A 14983-nucleotide genomic window follows, 5' to 3' on the forward strand; every position below is an offset into this window, starting at 1 on the left:
AGCCCGTTTAGATACAGAAATGATTCCAAGTAAATACCTCATGTCAACATGAATTTTCTATGGCTCACAGACTCAGTTGGTTAGATCATGACTAATGAGGTCTGGGTCGTGAGTTCATTTGCCACAAAGTCCGATTAGCTTCCACCCGGTCTGTGTGGGCTCAGATTGTATCCGCATCTCCCGCCAGTCACATCACAGAGTGCATGAACCCTTGCTATAGAGAGAGAAGATGCATCTTTAAAAATCCTTCCGTTAAAATTTCAACTTCAGTGCAATTTTTGACCAAGATCCTGTAGCATCATTTTCATATTTACTAAAGACACATTGTCTCGTCAGGAATTCTACTCAAAATTTTAGTAGCTAGGGGACTATGAATATTTATTTCTCAAATATAACAAACTTTTTTTTTTCTCAGCTTAAGCTATTTCAGTCTTTCCATTACTTTGTATGCTGTTATTTGACTATGTACAGTGTTTGTCTCTAAAGTTCATTTTAGAGTCTTGGTATTCCCTCTTTTATTTGCTACACTTGCGTGCATGTTAGGAAAGAGTCCCCCGTATTCTTCCGTTCTACGACACTGAGTTAATAGCTAGGTAGCGTTTGACCCCCAACTTGGGCCCCAGTCAGATTCCTATGTCAAGTTTCAGCCAAGGACTTGAGACCACGTTCCAGTGCTGGCTGTTAGAGAATAGTTTTTTATGAAAGGAGGAGGCAGCTTAATTTGCTTTTCCTTCTAATAGTTTTCCCATGAATATTTTTCCAAAGCCTGGATCATAGTCTTGTCTTTTTGTACGGATTCTTAGAATTTACGATCGCTAATAATTTAGAACACTGTAATTAACCCAGCTGGAGAACATTACATACCATGTGGACACGGCCCAGTGCAATTGCTGTTTCTTCACATAGCTAATAAATCCATTTTTTTTTTAATGGAATGATTGTTTTTTCTCTCCCTACTCTCTTTTTTGACTCCTGTCCCCCCCCCCCCCCACCAGTGACTCCTTCATCGTGTTAGTCAAAATGGAAATAAAGACATCATACTATATCATGGCCAAGTTAAGAGTCTTTTTTGAAAAATGTTTTTAATTTTCAAGGATTTTCATGTATCACCCACTCTTTGAAGCTTGTCCACTGTTTAGAGAAGATCAGTGTTCTGAAATGACAGTGTCTTTATTGTATGCGTATCTGTTGCAGTAAGAAAAGACTGGAGGAGGCCTTCTCTTAATCTTCCTGTTTAGATTATAGATTTCTCATCAACCCCGATACAGAATTTTATAAACTGTGTTTCACAGAATGTTATTCCTATAAAGTGTTCCGTGCTTTTCATAAGGAGGAAAACACTGCAAAGGCCTTTCTTTTGAGAACTCTAAATTTCTTTTTTTTTTTTTTTGAAAACTCTAAATTTCTTTTTTTTTTTGAGAACTCTAATTTTTTTTTTGAGAACCCTAAATTTCTTTCTTTTCTTTTTTTCTTTTTGAGAACTCTAAATTTCTTTCTTTCTTTCTTTCTTTCTTTCTTTCTTTCTTTCTTTCTTTCTTTCTTTTAGGAACTCTAAATTTCTATTCGTCTTCTGAAGGCTCTGAGAAGTCCTCTGAGAAGAAAGGCAGTGTATTAAAAACTGAACCTCAGAATTCTTTTACCTTGAATAACATGCAGTCATATCACATGGTATACTTTGAGAGGTTGTACATTAATATATTGACACTGAGCAGATTTATTTAAAATCCCTAAGCATGCGTAGAGGACTAAATTTTAAAAAGTCACTTCTTGAAAATCTTACAGTTGGTGCATTTTCCAAAGCCACTTAAACTCTTCTTTTCATGTACGTTTAAAATGATTAATAAGAAACCTTAAAAGGGATACTCTTCAAGTTCCTTCTTTGTCTCTTGGTTCCAGGTAAGATTTTGCTTTCTTAGGAACATTTAAATGCTTCCTACTCTGAAGAACTGGGGTGTGGAATTTCTGTAATTGAGATTGAGAGGGTGTTTTCTTCATGTATGCTTCTCCTCATATGCACATGCAAACTGCTCTAGGATCTGGTTTGCCATTTGGGTTTCAGGAAGTATATCGCTGATAACTCAGGAAGTTCTTGGAGAGAGAACTGCCTCCCTGAGGCCTCTCTCCAGTTAGAGATGGGCCCATTTCATAAATAACATAAAAATTCCCCTCTTTTCAAATAAAGCAGACTTTCAAATATGGCTTCCAAAATGTCAGCAGTGGGAAGGTCATGGAGATCATTTATTCTAACGCTTACACCTTACAGATGAGTAAACAGAGGCCCTGACAGGTTGCCTAGCTAGTTAGTGTCTAGGGTTCCTATTTTCTGACCTTCAGTGCATGGTTGGCCCTTTCCAATGATCTGTAAGTAAAGGTCTTTTGATCCTGAGTCATTTGGGAGATTGGAGGGAAGGCCAGTTACATGATTGTGTGTCTTACTGTAGATAGATGGTTGAACTTATGATACTTTTATTCTTTAAAACTTAGAATCTGTTGTTATTCGTATGAAAATCTTTTTGTGTTTATTTAAAAAATTGTCTTACACTTTTACAGTTACATTTATTTCATACATTTATAATGTTATTTGGATATTCATAAAATGTATAGAAAAGTCCATACTTAATGATTTTTCAACATCAAATACTTTAGTTAAATAGTTTGCAAGACAAAGGCTATTATCTGGCTGTCCTGCCTATATCCCTTTTTGTTATTTTTCATTAGTAGAAATGAAATGATGCACATTAAGGGTAATTTGCTCTGTGATATTTTATATCCACTAGATTGATATCCAGAATAGTTCTAGACCATAACACTTGGAAGAGTGTAGACACTTAAGTTTTCTCCTCCTCTCCTCTTCCCTCCTTTTATTAAAAAAGGAAAACATGAAAGAAATCCACCTGCCCTTTTTTAGGTGTAGAACCAAATTGTGTTACCAATTTTCTTAATGGAACTGCAGATACCCACGTTCTAAGATTTCTCCTACTGGCTACATTGTAACCTCAGACAAACAGCATTTGTGTGGCCAGATTTCCTAATCTGTGGAATGGAATTAATAATTAAAATCGTTGCTTAATAACCAGGTCAGGTACGGGAATGGGAGGGAGTAATGAGGGAAATGGGATATGGGATAATTAGTATTGTCTGAAAAAAATATATTCGCTTTTCGTATAGGCACTCTACTCTTATAGAACTAACTGCAAAAGTAAAACTTGATAAAAAAAATCTCTACTTAAACTGTATCTGGAAGCTGGAGTGAGAAATCTTTGTTGAAGGCGTATGTTTGTAAAGGGTATGTATTTGGGAATCATGGTGTTGTGTCTTACAGGGAGGCTAATTAATGTCTTTTATTATATGAGTATAATCCCTTGGCTATCAAAAGTCTGTGAGTGGTTCACAAAGGCTGAGCTGTAATGACCAGAAAGAAGGTTCTAGAAAGGACAGCACCAACACATCTTAGTCCGGCCCTCAGCAGTAGTCAGGCTAATAGACCTGCCTCCCACAGAGTGCTCGGAAGCCCTGGACTGCCTTCAGTTCCACAGCAGGCCTGACTCAGGGTACGGAGCACCGCCTGTCTGCCTCGACTTAGCGCTCTGGCCTCAACAACACACGTACCTGCTTTAACTCCTTTTGTCCATGTTTCAGAGTGTTCCATCTCTGACAAATGCCTGGTCTCTCTCTTCTTCTTCATACTAAAACCTCTCGGGATTGGCCACATATTCTTCAGGCTGGCTTTCTTCTCCACATTACCATGAAATTGCACTTGTCAAAGTCATCGGTGACCTCCAGCTGTTAAGTCTAATAGACATTCTTCTAGATGAAATTTCCTTCATCTCAAACAGCCAACCCCACCACCTATTCTCTCCTTGAATCACTATCTCCTTTTGGCTTTTCTATATTTTTTTTTCTTAATTTATTTTTTTAATGTTTATTTATTTTTGAGAGAGAGACAAAGAGAATGCGAGCAGGGGAGGGGCAGAGAGAGAGGGACACACAGAATGTGAAGCAGGGTCCAGGCTCTGAGGTGTCAGCACAGAGCCCGACACGGGGCTTGAACCCACGGACTGTGAGATCATGACCTGAGCCGAAGTCGGACGCTTAACCAACTGAGCCGCCCAGATGCTCCTCCTTTTGGCTTTTCTGACTGTATTGTTCTGTTTTCTTCCTGTGTTGTTGGGTCTTCTTCATTCTTATTATGGGCCAAGTAATTTTTCTATGGCCTGAGTTCTGTGTACTTTCCCCCACTGGGGGAAAGTGGTCTCAATAGTCTCATGTTTGCTTTTGTTTCCTTTGCCTGAGGAGACCTATCTAGCAAAGGCCAAGGCCAATGTGAAAGAAATTACTACCTCTGTTTTCTCATAGGAGTTTTATGGTGTCAGTTCTTACATTTAGGTCTTTAATCCATTTTGAGTGTATTTTCATGTATGGGGTGGGGACCAGCATTTATTGAAGACATTGTCTTTTCTCCCTTGTTTATTCTTACTTCCTTTGTCATAGATTAATTGATCATATAAATGTGCCTACATTATAGGCTTATTTCTGGGCTATTCTGTTCATTGATCTATATGTCTGTTTCTGTGCCCGTATCATACAGTTTTGATTCCTACAGCTTTGTGTAGTATATCTTGAAATCTGGGATTGGGATACCTCCAGCTTGTTTTTTCTCAAGATTGCTCTGGGTCTTTTGTGGTTCCAGACAATTTTAGGATTATTTGTCCTAGTTCTATAAGAAACACTGCTGGTATTTTGAGAGAGGTTGCATTGAGTTTGTAAACTGCTTAGGGGGTAGGATGGACATTTTAACAATATTAATTCCTTCAACCCATGAGCATGGAAGGTCTCACCATTTGTTTGTGTCTTCAGTTTCTTTCATCAGTGTTTTATAGGTTTCACAGTACAGGTCTTTCACATCCTTGGTTGAATGTATTCCTAACTATTTTATTCTCTTTGGTGCAATTGTAAATGGAATTGTTAATTTCTCTTTCTGCTAATTTGTTATTAGTGTATAGAAACACAACTGATTTCTGCGTATTAATTTTATATCCTGCAGCTTTACTGAAATGTTACTTGGTTGTTTTAAATACCTCAGGGAAAATGATCGGAACTAAATGGAAATGCTGTTAACATGGTATTCACACAGCTTTCTTGGGGGCGGGGGGAGGGTCTTTTTTTTCCTTTGCAAAACATTGTTGGGCTTACGTGCATGTATGTGGTTGCTCAGTTTTTGTTTTTGCTTTCAAGTGCGCAAGACGGTATTATTAGCCATCATTACAGTGCCGTACATTAGACCCCCCCAGAACTTACTGTTTAACTGAAAAGTTTATGTTTTTTGATCATCATCTCCCATTTCTCCCAGCTCCAGCCCCTGGCAACCACCATTCTACTCCCTGTTCTTGTAAGTTAAACTTTTTATATTCCACATATAAGGGAGATTATATAGTACTTATCTTTCTCTACCTGACTTAGTATTACGTCTTCAAAGTTTATCTATGTTTTTGCAACGGCTGAATGATACTCCATTGTTTATATGTATACCACATTTTCTGTATCCATTCGTTCATCTGTTGATGAACAAGTTAGGTTGTCCGCACGCCTTGGCTATTATGAACAATGCTGCTGTGAACGTGCAAGGGAAGACACCTCTTTGAGACACTCATTTCATTTCGTTCAGATGCGCACCCAGAGTGGCATCGCCATATTATATGGTAGCTCTGAAACAGAATGGAGCGTCCAGAAACAGCCCATAAATTCAAGCATGTACCGTCAACCAATCCTTGACAAAGGCACAAGAATACACGATAGGAAAAGGGTAATCTCTTCAGTAAATGGTGTTAAGAAAAGCTGGGTATCCACATGCAAAAGAATGAAATTGGACCGCTATGTTACAGCACTCAAAAAAATTGAAGTAGATTAAAGACTTAAGTATAAGACCTGAAACTACAAAACCCCTAAAAGAAAACATAGGGTGTAAGCTCCTTGACATCAGTCTTGGCAGTGATGTTTGAGATCTGATACCAAAAGCACAGGCAACAGAAACAAAAATAAACAAAGTATACTCATTAAACTAAAAGGCTTGTCTGCACAGAAAGGAAACCATCAGCAAAATGAAAAGGCAGCCTACCAAATGGGAGAAAATATCTGTAAACCGTATATCTGAAAGAAGTTGCTATCTAAAATACATAAGAGACTCGCACGACTCAAAAGCCAAAAAAAAAAAAAGAGAAAAAGAAAAAAAGAAAAAAAAAAAAAACGGCAAATAATCCAATTAGAGAATGGGCTAAGGACCTGAATAGACATTTTTTCAAAGAAGACATACACACAGCCCACAGGTACATGAAAAAGTTCTCAGCACCACTAATCATCAGGGAAATGCTATTATCAAAAAGACAAGAAATAACAAGTGTTGATGAGGATGTGGAGAAAAGGAATCCTTGTGCACTGTTGGTGGGAACATAAATTGGTACAGCCATTATGGAAAACAGTATGAAGTTTCCTCAAAAAGTTAAAAATAGAACTACCCTTTGATCCAGCTCAGTTTTTCTTATTTATAAATTTAGACCAGGGACTCTGGATCAAAATCTTTTATGATCCGTTTCAACCACAGTTGTTTTGAGTGCACATGCACTTTCCTGACTTACGTTGTCAGGACAAATGTACTTACTACGTGAACCTTTTTTGCTGTGCTTAAAAAACCACTTGGGAGCAATGGAAATTTTAGTAGTGCTCCTCTGGGTTAGCTGCAATTGACTAGAAAACTCCTTTATAACAGCCAACTTGAGACTTTTGAAAAAACTCAGACTAAAGGAGCTAATAGTTGTGACACAGTACTTTTTTCCTTCATACCTGTGAGATAGGGGTTGTACATTTTTAATATCCTTCAGTCCAGTGGTTCTCAGAGTTCCACAGACCAGCAGCACTGACCATCACCTGAGAACTTGTTAGAAGCACCAGCCTGGTTCTATAGGATCAGGAGTTTTGGGAGCGGGGTCTAATAATCTGTGTTTCAGCAAGCCCTCCTGGTGATTCTGATGGATGCTCAAGTGTGAGAACCACATTCCTTTATTATAGAAAAAAAGAATTTAAATACAAAGTATAAACAGCCAGTTATCTGCATGTAATGGTAATAGGATGATATAAATTTGAAGTTTCAATTCCAATACCTTGTACATTATCAACACGTATAGTAATGAAAATCCTACGGATGAATGAGAAAGTTCAATTAGTTGTTGCCAGAAAGCTTAACATTCATTCTTTCATTTCCTCCCTAGTTGTTGTGGCAACAAATCAATAAATGCATTTAGTTTTTACTTACTTGAAATAAGCTTGCCTTCTGAATGGAAATCAAGCCAAGTGTTTTGTTAGTGATTCTGAGTAGTATTTCTTACTTTATATTTTAATCTGTTGTTTTTTATTCTTGGGTAATAATAAGAGGTTAAGTGTCGTGTCACGTGAATTCCTTTCTGAACTACTGTTTTCCCCCTGGTGTCTTTCACAAACTGGAAATGTCACCGCTCCTCTGTTGCATCCTCTGGCTTCAGTCTGACTTGAAGCATTCAAGAGGAGATCTGTTTGGAAACTCAAATAAATCATACATGCCGGCCAGCCAGAGATTATATACTGTATGAACGCAGTTTGTGGAAGGTTCCAAATAATGTGGCTCCTTCCATGCGGGGCATTTGTGATGCACATAAAACCTTCATAATGGAAAACTGTTGAAGGCAAGGCTCTTGATTTCAAGCAACAGAAACCAACTCTGGCTTCTTTAAGCAAAACACAGGATTTATTGAAAGGTATTTGTGACTGAAGAAGTCTGCAGAGTATGACTGAAAAAGGTTAGGCAGCACCCAGACCATAGATAAAACCCCGTCCAAGAAGTCCAAGGTGCCTCTGCTACCACTAAATTCTGCTCATGACTATGTAAGAGGGGTAGCAGTTCTCTTTTTTAAAAAATATTTATTTATTTATTTTTGAAAGAGAGCATTGTGGAGAGAGAGAGAGAGAGAGACAGAGAATCCCAAAGGGGCTCCACGCTGTCAGCACAGAGCCCAACACGGGGCTTGAACTCCCAAACCATTAGATCATGACCTGAGCCAAAACCAAAGTCGGACACTTAACCGACTGAGCCACCCAGGTGCCCCAACAATTCCTCACCCACGTGATTCACCTAATGCCGATTAAGTGAGATAATATATCTTCCATATTTAAAAATAATTCCTCCTAGTTCCCAAATTTTCCAAGTTCTCCGTGGTGCTCTCAAAGTTTTAGAAAATATTTAAAAGACATCCTGGCTACTTTCAGTTACCTATTTCCTCAATCTACTCCAATAAATCAAATATTGCTATCAGGACACTGAAACACTTTGGAATAAGATCACCTCCTATCATGTCTGATGAACATGTTCCAGAATCATGTCACATGACCCACCTGCAGCACTGGGACCCATTTGCCACTCCCTTTTCTCATGGTTTCCAGCTACCTCCCCGGCTTCAGGCTTTTTTTTTTTTTTTTTTTCCCAGGTTATTTCTCTGGCTGGAACATTCCTTCACCTTTCCGGGCCCAAGCCTCCTTACCCCTGCCCTACTTTAGTACTAAATTCAGATTTCTTGCCAGAGTTCATAACAGTGTTTTTCAAACTTGTAAACTACCATCCACAGTTAGATGTACATTTTATACTCAGGTCAATGCACACGTGAGCATATGCATACACACACCATGTATTTATATGATAGAAACAAACGTTCCTCAAAATAACCCTTCCCCTCACTAGGTATAATATGCTAGAATGTCGGCTGGCTATGCTAGTCTCTTTTTGTAATGCTGTTGTGACCTGTTAAAACTGTAAATGTGACCGACAGTTTAAAAAATTATTTAAGCTATTTGCATGTTTAATTTTTACCTACGTTTTAAACCTCATTTCTTTCTAATATCCTTCTCATTTCTAATTTCTTCCTAAATATCAGGATCTTCGTTGTGTTGTGACTTTGCACATGCTGTGCTCTCTTCCCGATAGGTTTTTCTTTCCGCTTTCCATAGAGAGGACTCCTTTTCCTTTTTTAGTTTTAAGCTACATATCTCTTCTTTGGGGTTACATTACTTGACTACTCTAATATGCTCCCTTCCATTTATTATCTTTCGTATTCAATTTTTATTTCATGAACTTAGGAAAATTCCTAATTATCTTATCTCATATATTTGTGATCACCTACTCCTCATATCATATAGCCCTTAATGACAGTAGATGTCATGTCTGTTTTGTTCCTTTTATTCTGGGTGCTAGAATAGATGCCCAGTAAATATTTGTTAAAAGAATGTGTACAGAGTAGCCAGTGAAGAATAAAACATTATACCAATGTAAGATATTATAATGATCCACATTACCATATTCTGTCTTCATAATAAATTTTATGTAATAAAACTTGCAAGATATTTTATTTCCTTAATTTACCATTTTTGTGCCATTGCTTAATTTTATAGTTGCCTGGCTTATTGGTGGGAGGATATTCAAAACCTGGGTAAAACACAAAGCACGTAGTTTGCAGATATTATATAGCTGGACTTGTGGATAAGACACTTGACGCTAAAGAAAATAGAAAATAGGTTATAGCTAAGGTAAATTGACATAATCATTCTAGAAAATAAGCGGGCTGGGACTATTCAGGGTCATGCTTAGCCAGAGTGTATGCTGAGGCATGATGGGATACAAACAGCACTAATTTCCTGAATTCATTGGATCAGTCCTGACATTCACACAGAACCTTATAAAAGAGTCAGCTACGAAGAAGCTTCTGTTAGCAAGCATGCACATACCTATGTATTTACCTCCATTACTGGATACACAGGCAGAACAATGGAAAGTGTTCTCTTCTGCTGTAGAAATAATATGACACATTATTTTCGTAACAGTCTTTGGCAATCAATAAAGAACGAGCAAAGGGAACACAGTAGCATTTTTCAAATGTGCACAGAACTGCCTGGGAATTTTAGCTGTTTCCGAAATGTGTGGTCCAGAAATAGTGAGCTGCTTTCAGCCTGATATGCCAAATATTGAGTAATTTTCTGGAACGTATGTGTTGGAAATTTGGGGGGGGGGGTTGGGAAATAGTGTGCAAGCCATAACTCACATGTATTCATGATACGTTATGAAAGATAGGCTGATCTCAGGTATCAGAATTAAAGAGTCGTTGCTTCTACTACGTAAGAAAGAACTGTTTTGGCTGTTGTCTGCTTTTTTTTTTTTTTTTTTTTTTACATACATTTTTCAGTATTTATCCAGGAGTTTAGAACATGCAGACATGGCAGAGAACTTTAGAAGTTATCTGTGCATGGCTCTGGCTCCAGCTCCAGGCAGAAATCCAGCACTGGGTTAATGCTTATCTTCTTAACCTTTGAAGGACAGGACTAAGGATATTGTGGTCTGCCTCTATGACCCAGTTTAAGAGTCTCCTCTCCTCCCACTGTAAGTGTTGATTTGTCAGAGACAAATTCAGAAACCATTCACGACACTTCATTTCGTGATAAAATGTGTTCTTCCCTGCCCCTCCCCCCCCAGCTGAAATTGTCAGTCTTTACCCCAATATGTGTTTGTGCAGTAGCCAAGACTTTTCCCCCCACGTGATGGCAAATATGGATGAGGCACATTCTTCAGTGACTTTTCTCCTCCTCGCGTTCTTTTCTCACTTTCTAGCTCACGAATCATCTCTAACTACTAGAAGGATGTATGAAAATAAAAGTCGATTGCCATATTTTCATACTGATTTGCGGGCTATAGAGATTTTGTATACCTACGGTGCATTTGTTTGTATTACCCTTGTCCACTGAGTACTTAGTATATCGAGGAGGCATGTCCAACAGATGGAGTGATTCAGATCCCTCGGAGTGTTTCTCTTATGATAGAGTGGCGATCTACTCTACTCTACTCTTGGTTCTTCCATGATCATAGACTCTCTAAACTCCCACCCCTTGAGGTGGTTAAGTATCCTCTGAAACAGCCCTGCCCTGTCCATCTCTCCTTGTTGATCACTGTGCGTCCGTCTTCTGCGATTGTGGTGCTAGGAGATAGTGAGCTCAGGTGTAAGGAAATCCCCGGTAGCCACAGGAAGTTCATACATTCCCTGGACCACCTTGTAGAGATTTCTTCCCATTGTCGTTCACAAATATTTTTGACATGCATAAAAAGTTATTTCTTTGTGATGAAATGGTTGAAAGCATCGGCTAAGTGCAGACTCCAAATCTTTTTTTTTTTTTTATTTTTACTAGTTGTTTGCTTTGGGCAAGGCTATGTAATCTATCTAACCTTTTCTAAACAATTACTCACCTTGTCTGTGAAATAGAAATTAGAGTAGTACCCATCTCATAGAGTTGTAATGAGGATTAAATGAGTTAACATCTGAAAAGCACATAAAATAGTGCCCGTTGCATCAGAACTGGTCAGTAAATATTCTCTATTATTAGCTATTAGGTGTTTCATTTGTGAAATCAAGTTAGTGCTAGGAGCACGCGTAATCATTTTGTTTGGACCATGAAAAGGAAGGCCAGCAGCATACCCACCTTTGTGGAAATATTTATTGTCACCTATTTATTTCTACACTTTACTTGGCTTTACTTAAATAGCAACAGAAGACGGTTATTTTCAGTGCAATGAAATAGGGTCATTGTCATATTTGGATAAATTAAAGTGACCGCATTTCTCTTTTTTACCTAAATTTGAAATCAACGTGGCTATTCTTTGAAATATAAATGGACTTCCAGTTGGGAAATAGAACCATGATGTATATGTATTTTAAATGGCATCTTTCTATGTGTAAAAAAGCGTTCTCTGTGGAGTTATTTCAATCATCACCCCAAACTAAATTTTGTACTTGGATCTGTGCTCTTTCAGGAAAGCAGTAACTTTACCGAGTGGAGAATACTTTTGGAACATCCTTATCATTTTACTAGAATATACATTATAAATTATATTACAAGTATCCATTGTAATGGGTTTAAATGACCTGCTTTCAGCGACACCAAAACATCTCGAAATAGTTTACGTAACTTCTCATGTGTTCACAAAACAAAGAAGGATTTATGTTTTAGAAATTGATGAAAGTGGCTATTATGTCAAATATACTTTTAAATAGAATCGTATTTTTATTTGTTGACTAGTGTGCCTGCTGGATACCAGCAGGTGCGTTAAGTGTTGAGGGCACAGATGGGAATAAAATGTGATTTCACAGGAGTACGGAGACATGAGGAAATTAGCAGTAAGTGCATTAAGAGCTGTTTCAGGTTTGCACAGGGTGTCGGGAGACGACAGGGAACAAAACGCAACAGCCCTACTGGGAGTGGCCATAGAGGGCAAGGGGTGCAGAAAAATAGTTCTGGGAGGAACCAGTGAAAAGATCAGCGTGGTGTGAGTGAGGAAAGCGTTTGAAGACATGGCTAGTCCCACGTCCAGAGAGCACGGGGGGCACCGGCCCTCGCAGCTTCCTGTAAGGCAGATCAAGGGTTTAGAATTTCTTCTGGAGGCCAGGGAGAATCATGGAGAGGTTTTTAAGAAAACTTTTATTTTCGGATTTGAATTTTAGAAAAGTTAGTTCCCCTGGCAGCAAATCTGAAGATAGATTGGAAGAGAACCAAGTTAGAGGAAAGAAAGCCAGCGAGAGGGCAATTATAATAGAGAATATTGTGAGTGAAGGCAGTGCGTATGAAAATGGAAAGGAGAATTGAAAAATTATTTAGAAGGTAAAATTAGGAAGACTTAGTGACTGATGTCGGGCTGGACGAGGAAAGAGTCAGTAATAATTTCCAAAGCTGACGATGGTGGTGCTGCCCTCCGCCCGGAAGTGGGGGGACGATGCGAAAAGGAGCAAGAGAGATGGAGAATTTCCTTCTAGTCGTATGTTAAATCTTACACAGGGGACTTCCCATGTATCGTGGGGTTTCCTGGTAGAGATACCCAGGTGGCTGTTAGAAACCAGATTTCAAATTCTTAAAGATAGAATCACAGAGAGAGAGATTAATTTAGGTAAGGTCATTTACTATGAGCATGGTAAAAAGAGGTGATCTGAATAAAAAGGAGAAAAAAAAAAAACCTAAAAATGGAGACCTCAGAAACTCTTAGTATTTAAGATCCCAGAAAGCTGGAGCTTCCAAAAGGTTCTTGAAAGGTAATGGTGGAAAAAAGTGGAGAAGAAATGCTATAGAAACTTAAGAAATGAGAGAGGTTAGGACCGAGTTACTTTATGTATACGTAGAGGAGAGCTGAGAACATAGACACCAAACTCTCAGGAGTGGCTAGCTCTGGAGTGTGGCAGGTTGAAGAGAATGATGATAGAACCGGGAATTTTAATATTTGAGTTTTCGATATTTGAATTTTTTTAAGTAAAAGTATTTTATACCTCTCCGTCCTACTTTTGCAACTTGTGGTGAGCTTCTAATTATTTCAGAATGAGAAGTGAAAAGCCAAAGTCAGGTTAAAATTTGAGTTCGAGTCCATTGGAAATGGAAAATACATCAGGGAAATAAGCTACTTAATCAGAACAGGAGAAGGAAGGAAAGGGCGCCACAGAGCGGTCAACAACGTTATGCTACAGACTGGTCAAAAAAGATAAGGATTGACTGCAGCCTTTTAGCTTGGTATTTAGATTTGGTCACAAGTGACCGTATTAAAAGCAAGTGCAATGAGAAGCCAAGGGCAGAAGCTTAACTCCACTTGTTGCCAAGTGGAAAGTGAGGACATGCAACGATGGCACAGTCTTCTCCTCCAACAGAAACCTGAGTGTGAAGGAAGAGAAGGGGTTAGAGAGCGGGACTGAGGGTCCAGGGTGAGTGAACTCTTTGCTCAAGGTCCTTACGGTGGCCAGAAAGAGATCCAAGCCCGCTCCCTTGGTCATGAAAGCTGCTTGCCGGCCATCCAAGAATGGGGAGTAGCAGGGCGAGTTGACTCATCAGCCCCCTTCCTAAAACTGGGATCCGCAGGAAGTGTTCTAAGGAATCGGACAAGTTGTTCAGCAAGATTTCTTATGTGGACGAGACCTGAACTTATCTATACACTGGAGGTAGGCACTGGCTGAGGGCAAAAAAGCTCTCAAGTACAGAGGAGTGTTGAGGTACTCTCATTTGGGAAGTCAACCCAACTATGTCCGGAGTCAAGTTTCATGCAAAAATGCCAAACTTGCCTTGTTCCAAAGGCTAATAAGCTAACTGATGTCATTTAAACATATATTCACACTAGAAAAAAAAAAAATCATTCAGATGATAGAAATAGGCTACTAAATTGCTTCCTTTTTCCTTCTTCTTCTAAAGCCGAACAACAACTTACCCTTACACAGAAACGCAGATGTACAGCCAAAACACTGGAGGGAATTACTTTGATACTCAAGGGAGTTCTGCGCAGGTGACTACCGTGGTTTCGTCCCACAGCATGGTGGGCACCGGTGGGATTCAGATGGGCGTCACCGGAGGACAACTCATCAGCAGCTCTGGAGGAACCTATCTTATCGGCAATTCTATGGAGAACTCTGGTCACTCAGTGACACACACTACTCGGGCCTCCCCAGCGACAGTAAGTATCTCAGTTTTGACTTGTTCCATTTAGCTTCTTGCTAGCGCCTACGGTACATTTTCCTCTCTGGAGGGAGAAAACAACACAGACTGGGCTGGGCAAGACTGTGTCGAGCAGTTTGAGTACTGTGGCATTACCCAGGGTGTGGTACATGTGGTATTATTGTGCAGAACAATATTGATGTTGTGCCCCACAATTAGGTGAATTGGGAAGTTGTTATTAATAATGGAAAGATGGGTGTGTCTTACTCATCAATGCTGATTTTCATAGGCTTCCTTCAGTCATATTCAGTAAAATTAATTTCTGTGGAAAGAAATTACTTTCATATTATGTGGATTGACACTGCTTTAGGAGATAAAAGAAAGGAAGTAATAGAGTAAAATACAACTTAGTTTGGAATTTTCACGAACAGTGATATTTATGTTAACTCATCACTGGAGAAGT

At 38.9% G+C, this 14983-nt stretch overlaps 1 protein-coding gene across 14 annotated transcripts in view; it reads left to right on the plus strand.

The window, feature by feature from the left end:
- RFX3 (regulatory factor X3) overlaps positions 1–14983 on the plus strand; it is a 285490-nt gene that overhangs the window by 171702 nt on the left and 98805 nt on the right. For 12 of the 14 annotated variants that reach the window (XM_042963666.1, XM_042963651.1, XM_042963659.1 and 9 more), the window contains 2 exons: positions 5351–5389; positions 14281–14539. In XM_042963666.1, coding sequence (XP_042819600.1) covers positions 5351–5389; positions 14281–14539 — 298 coding nt within the window. The remainder of the gene's footprint in view (positions 1–5350; positions 5390–14280; positions 14540–14983) is intronic. The other 2 variants (XM_042963653.1, XM_042963660.1) reach the window with 1 other exon arrangement.

Source organism: Panthera tigris, chromosome D4, assembly GCF_018350195.1.
Source record: "Panthera tigris isolate Pti1 chromosome D4, P.tigris_Pti1_mat1.1, whole genome shotgun sequence".
Classification (NCBI taxonomy): domain Eukaryota; kingdom Metazoa; phylum Chordata; class Mammalia; order Carnivora; family Felidae; genus Panthera; species Panthera tigris.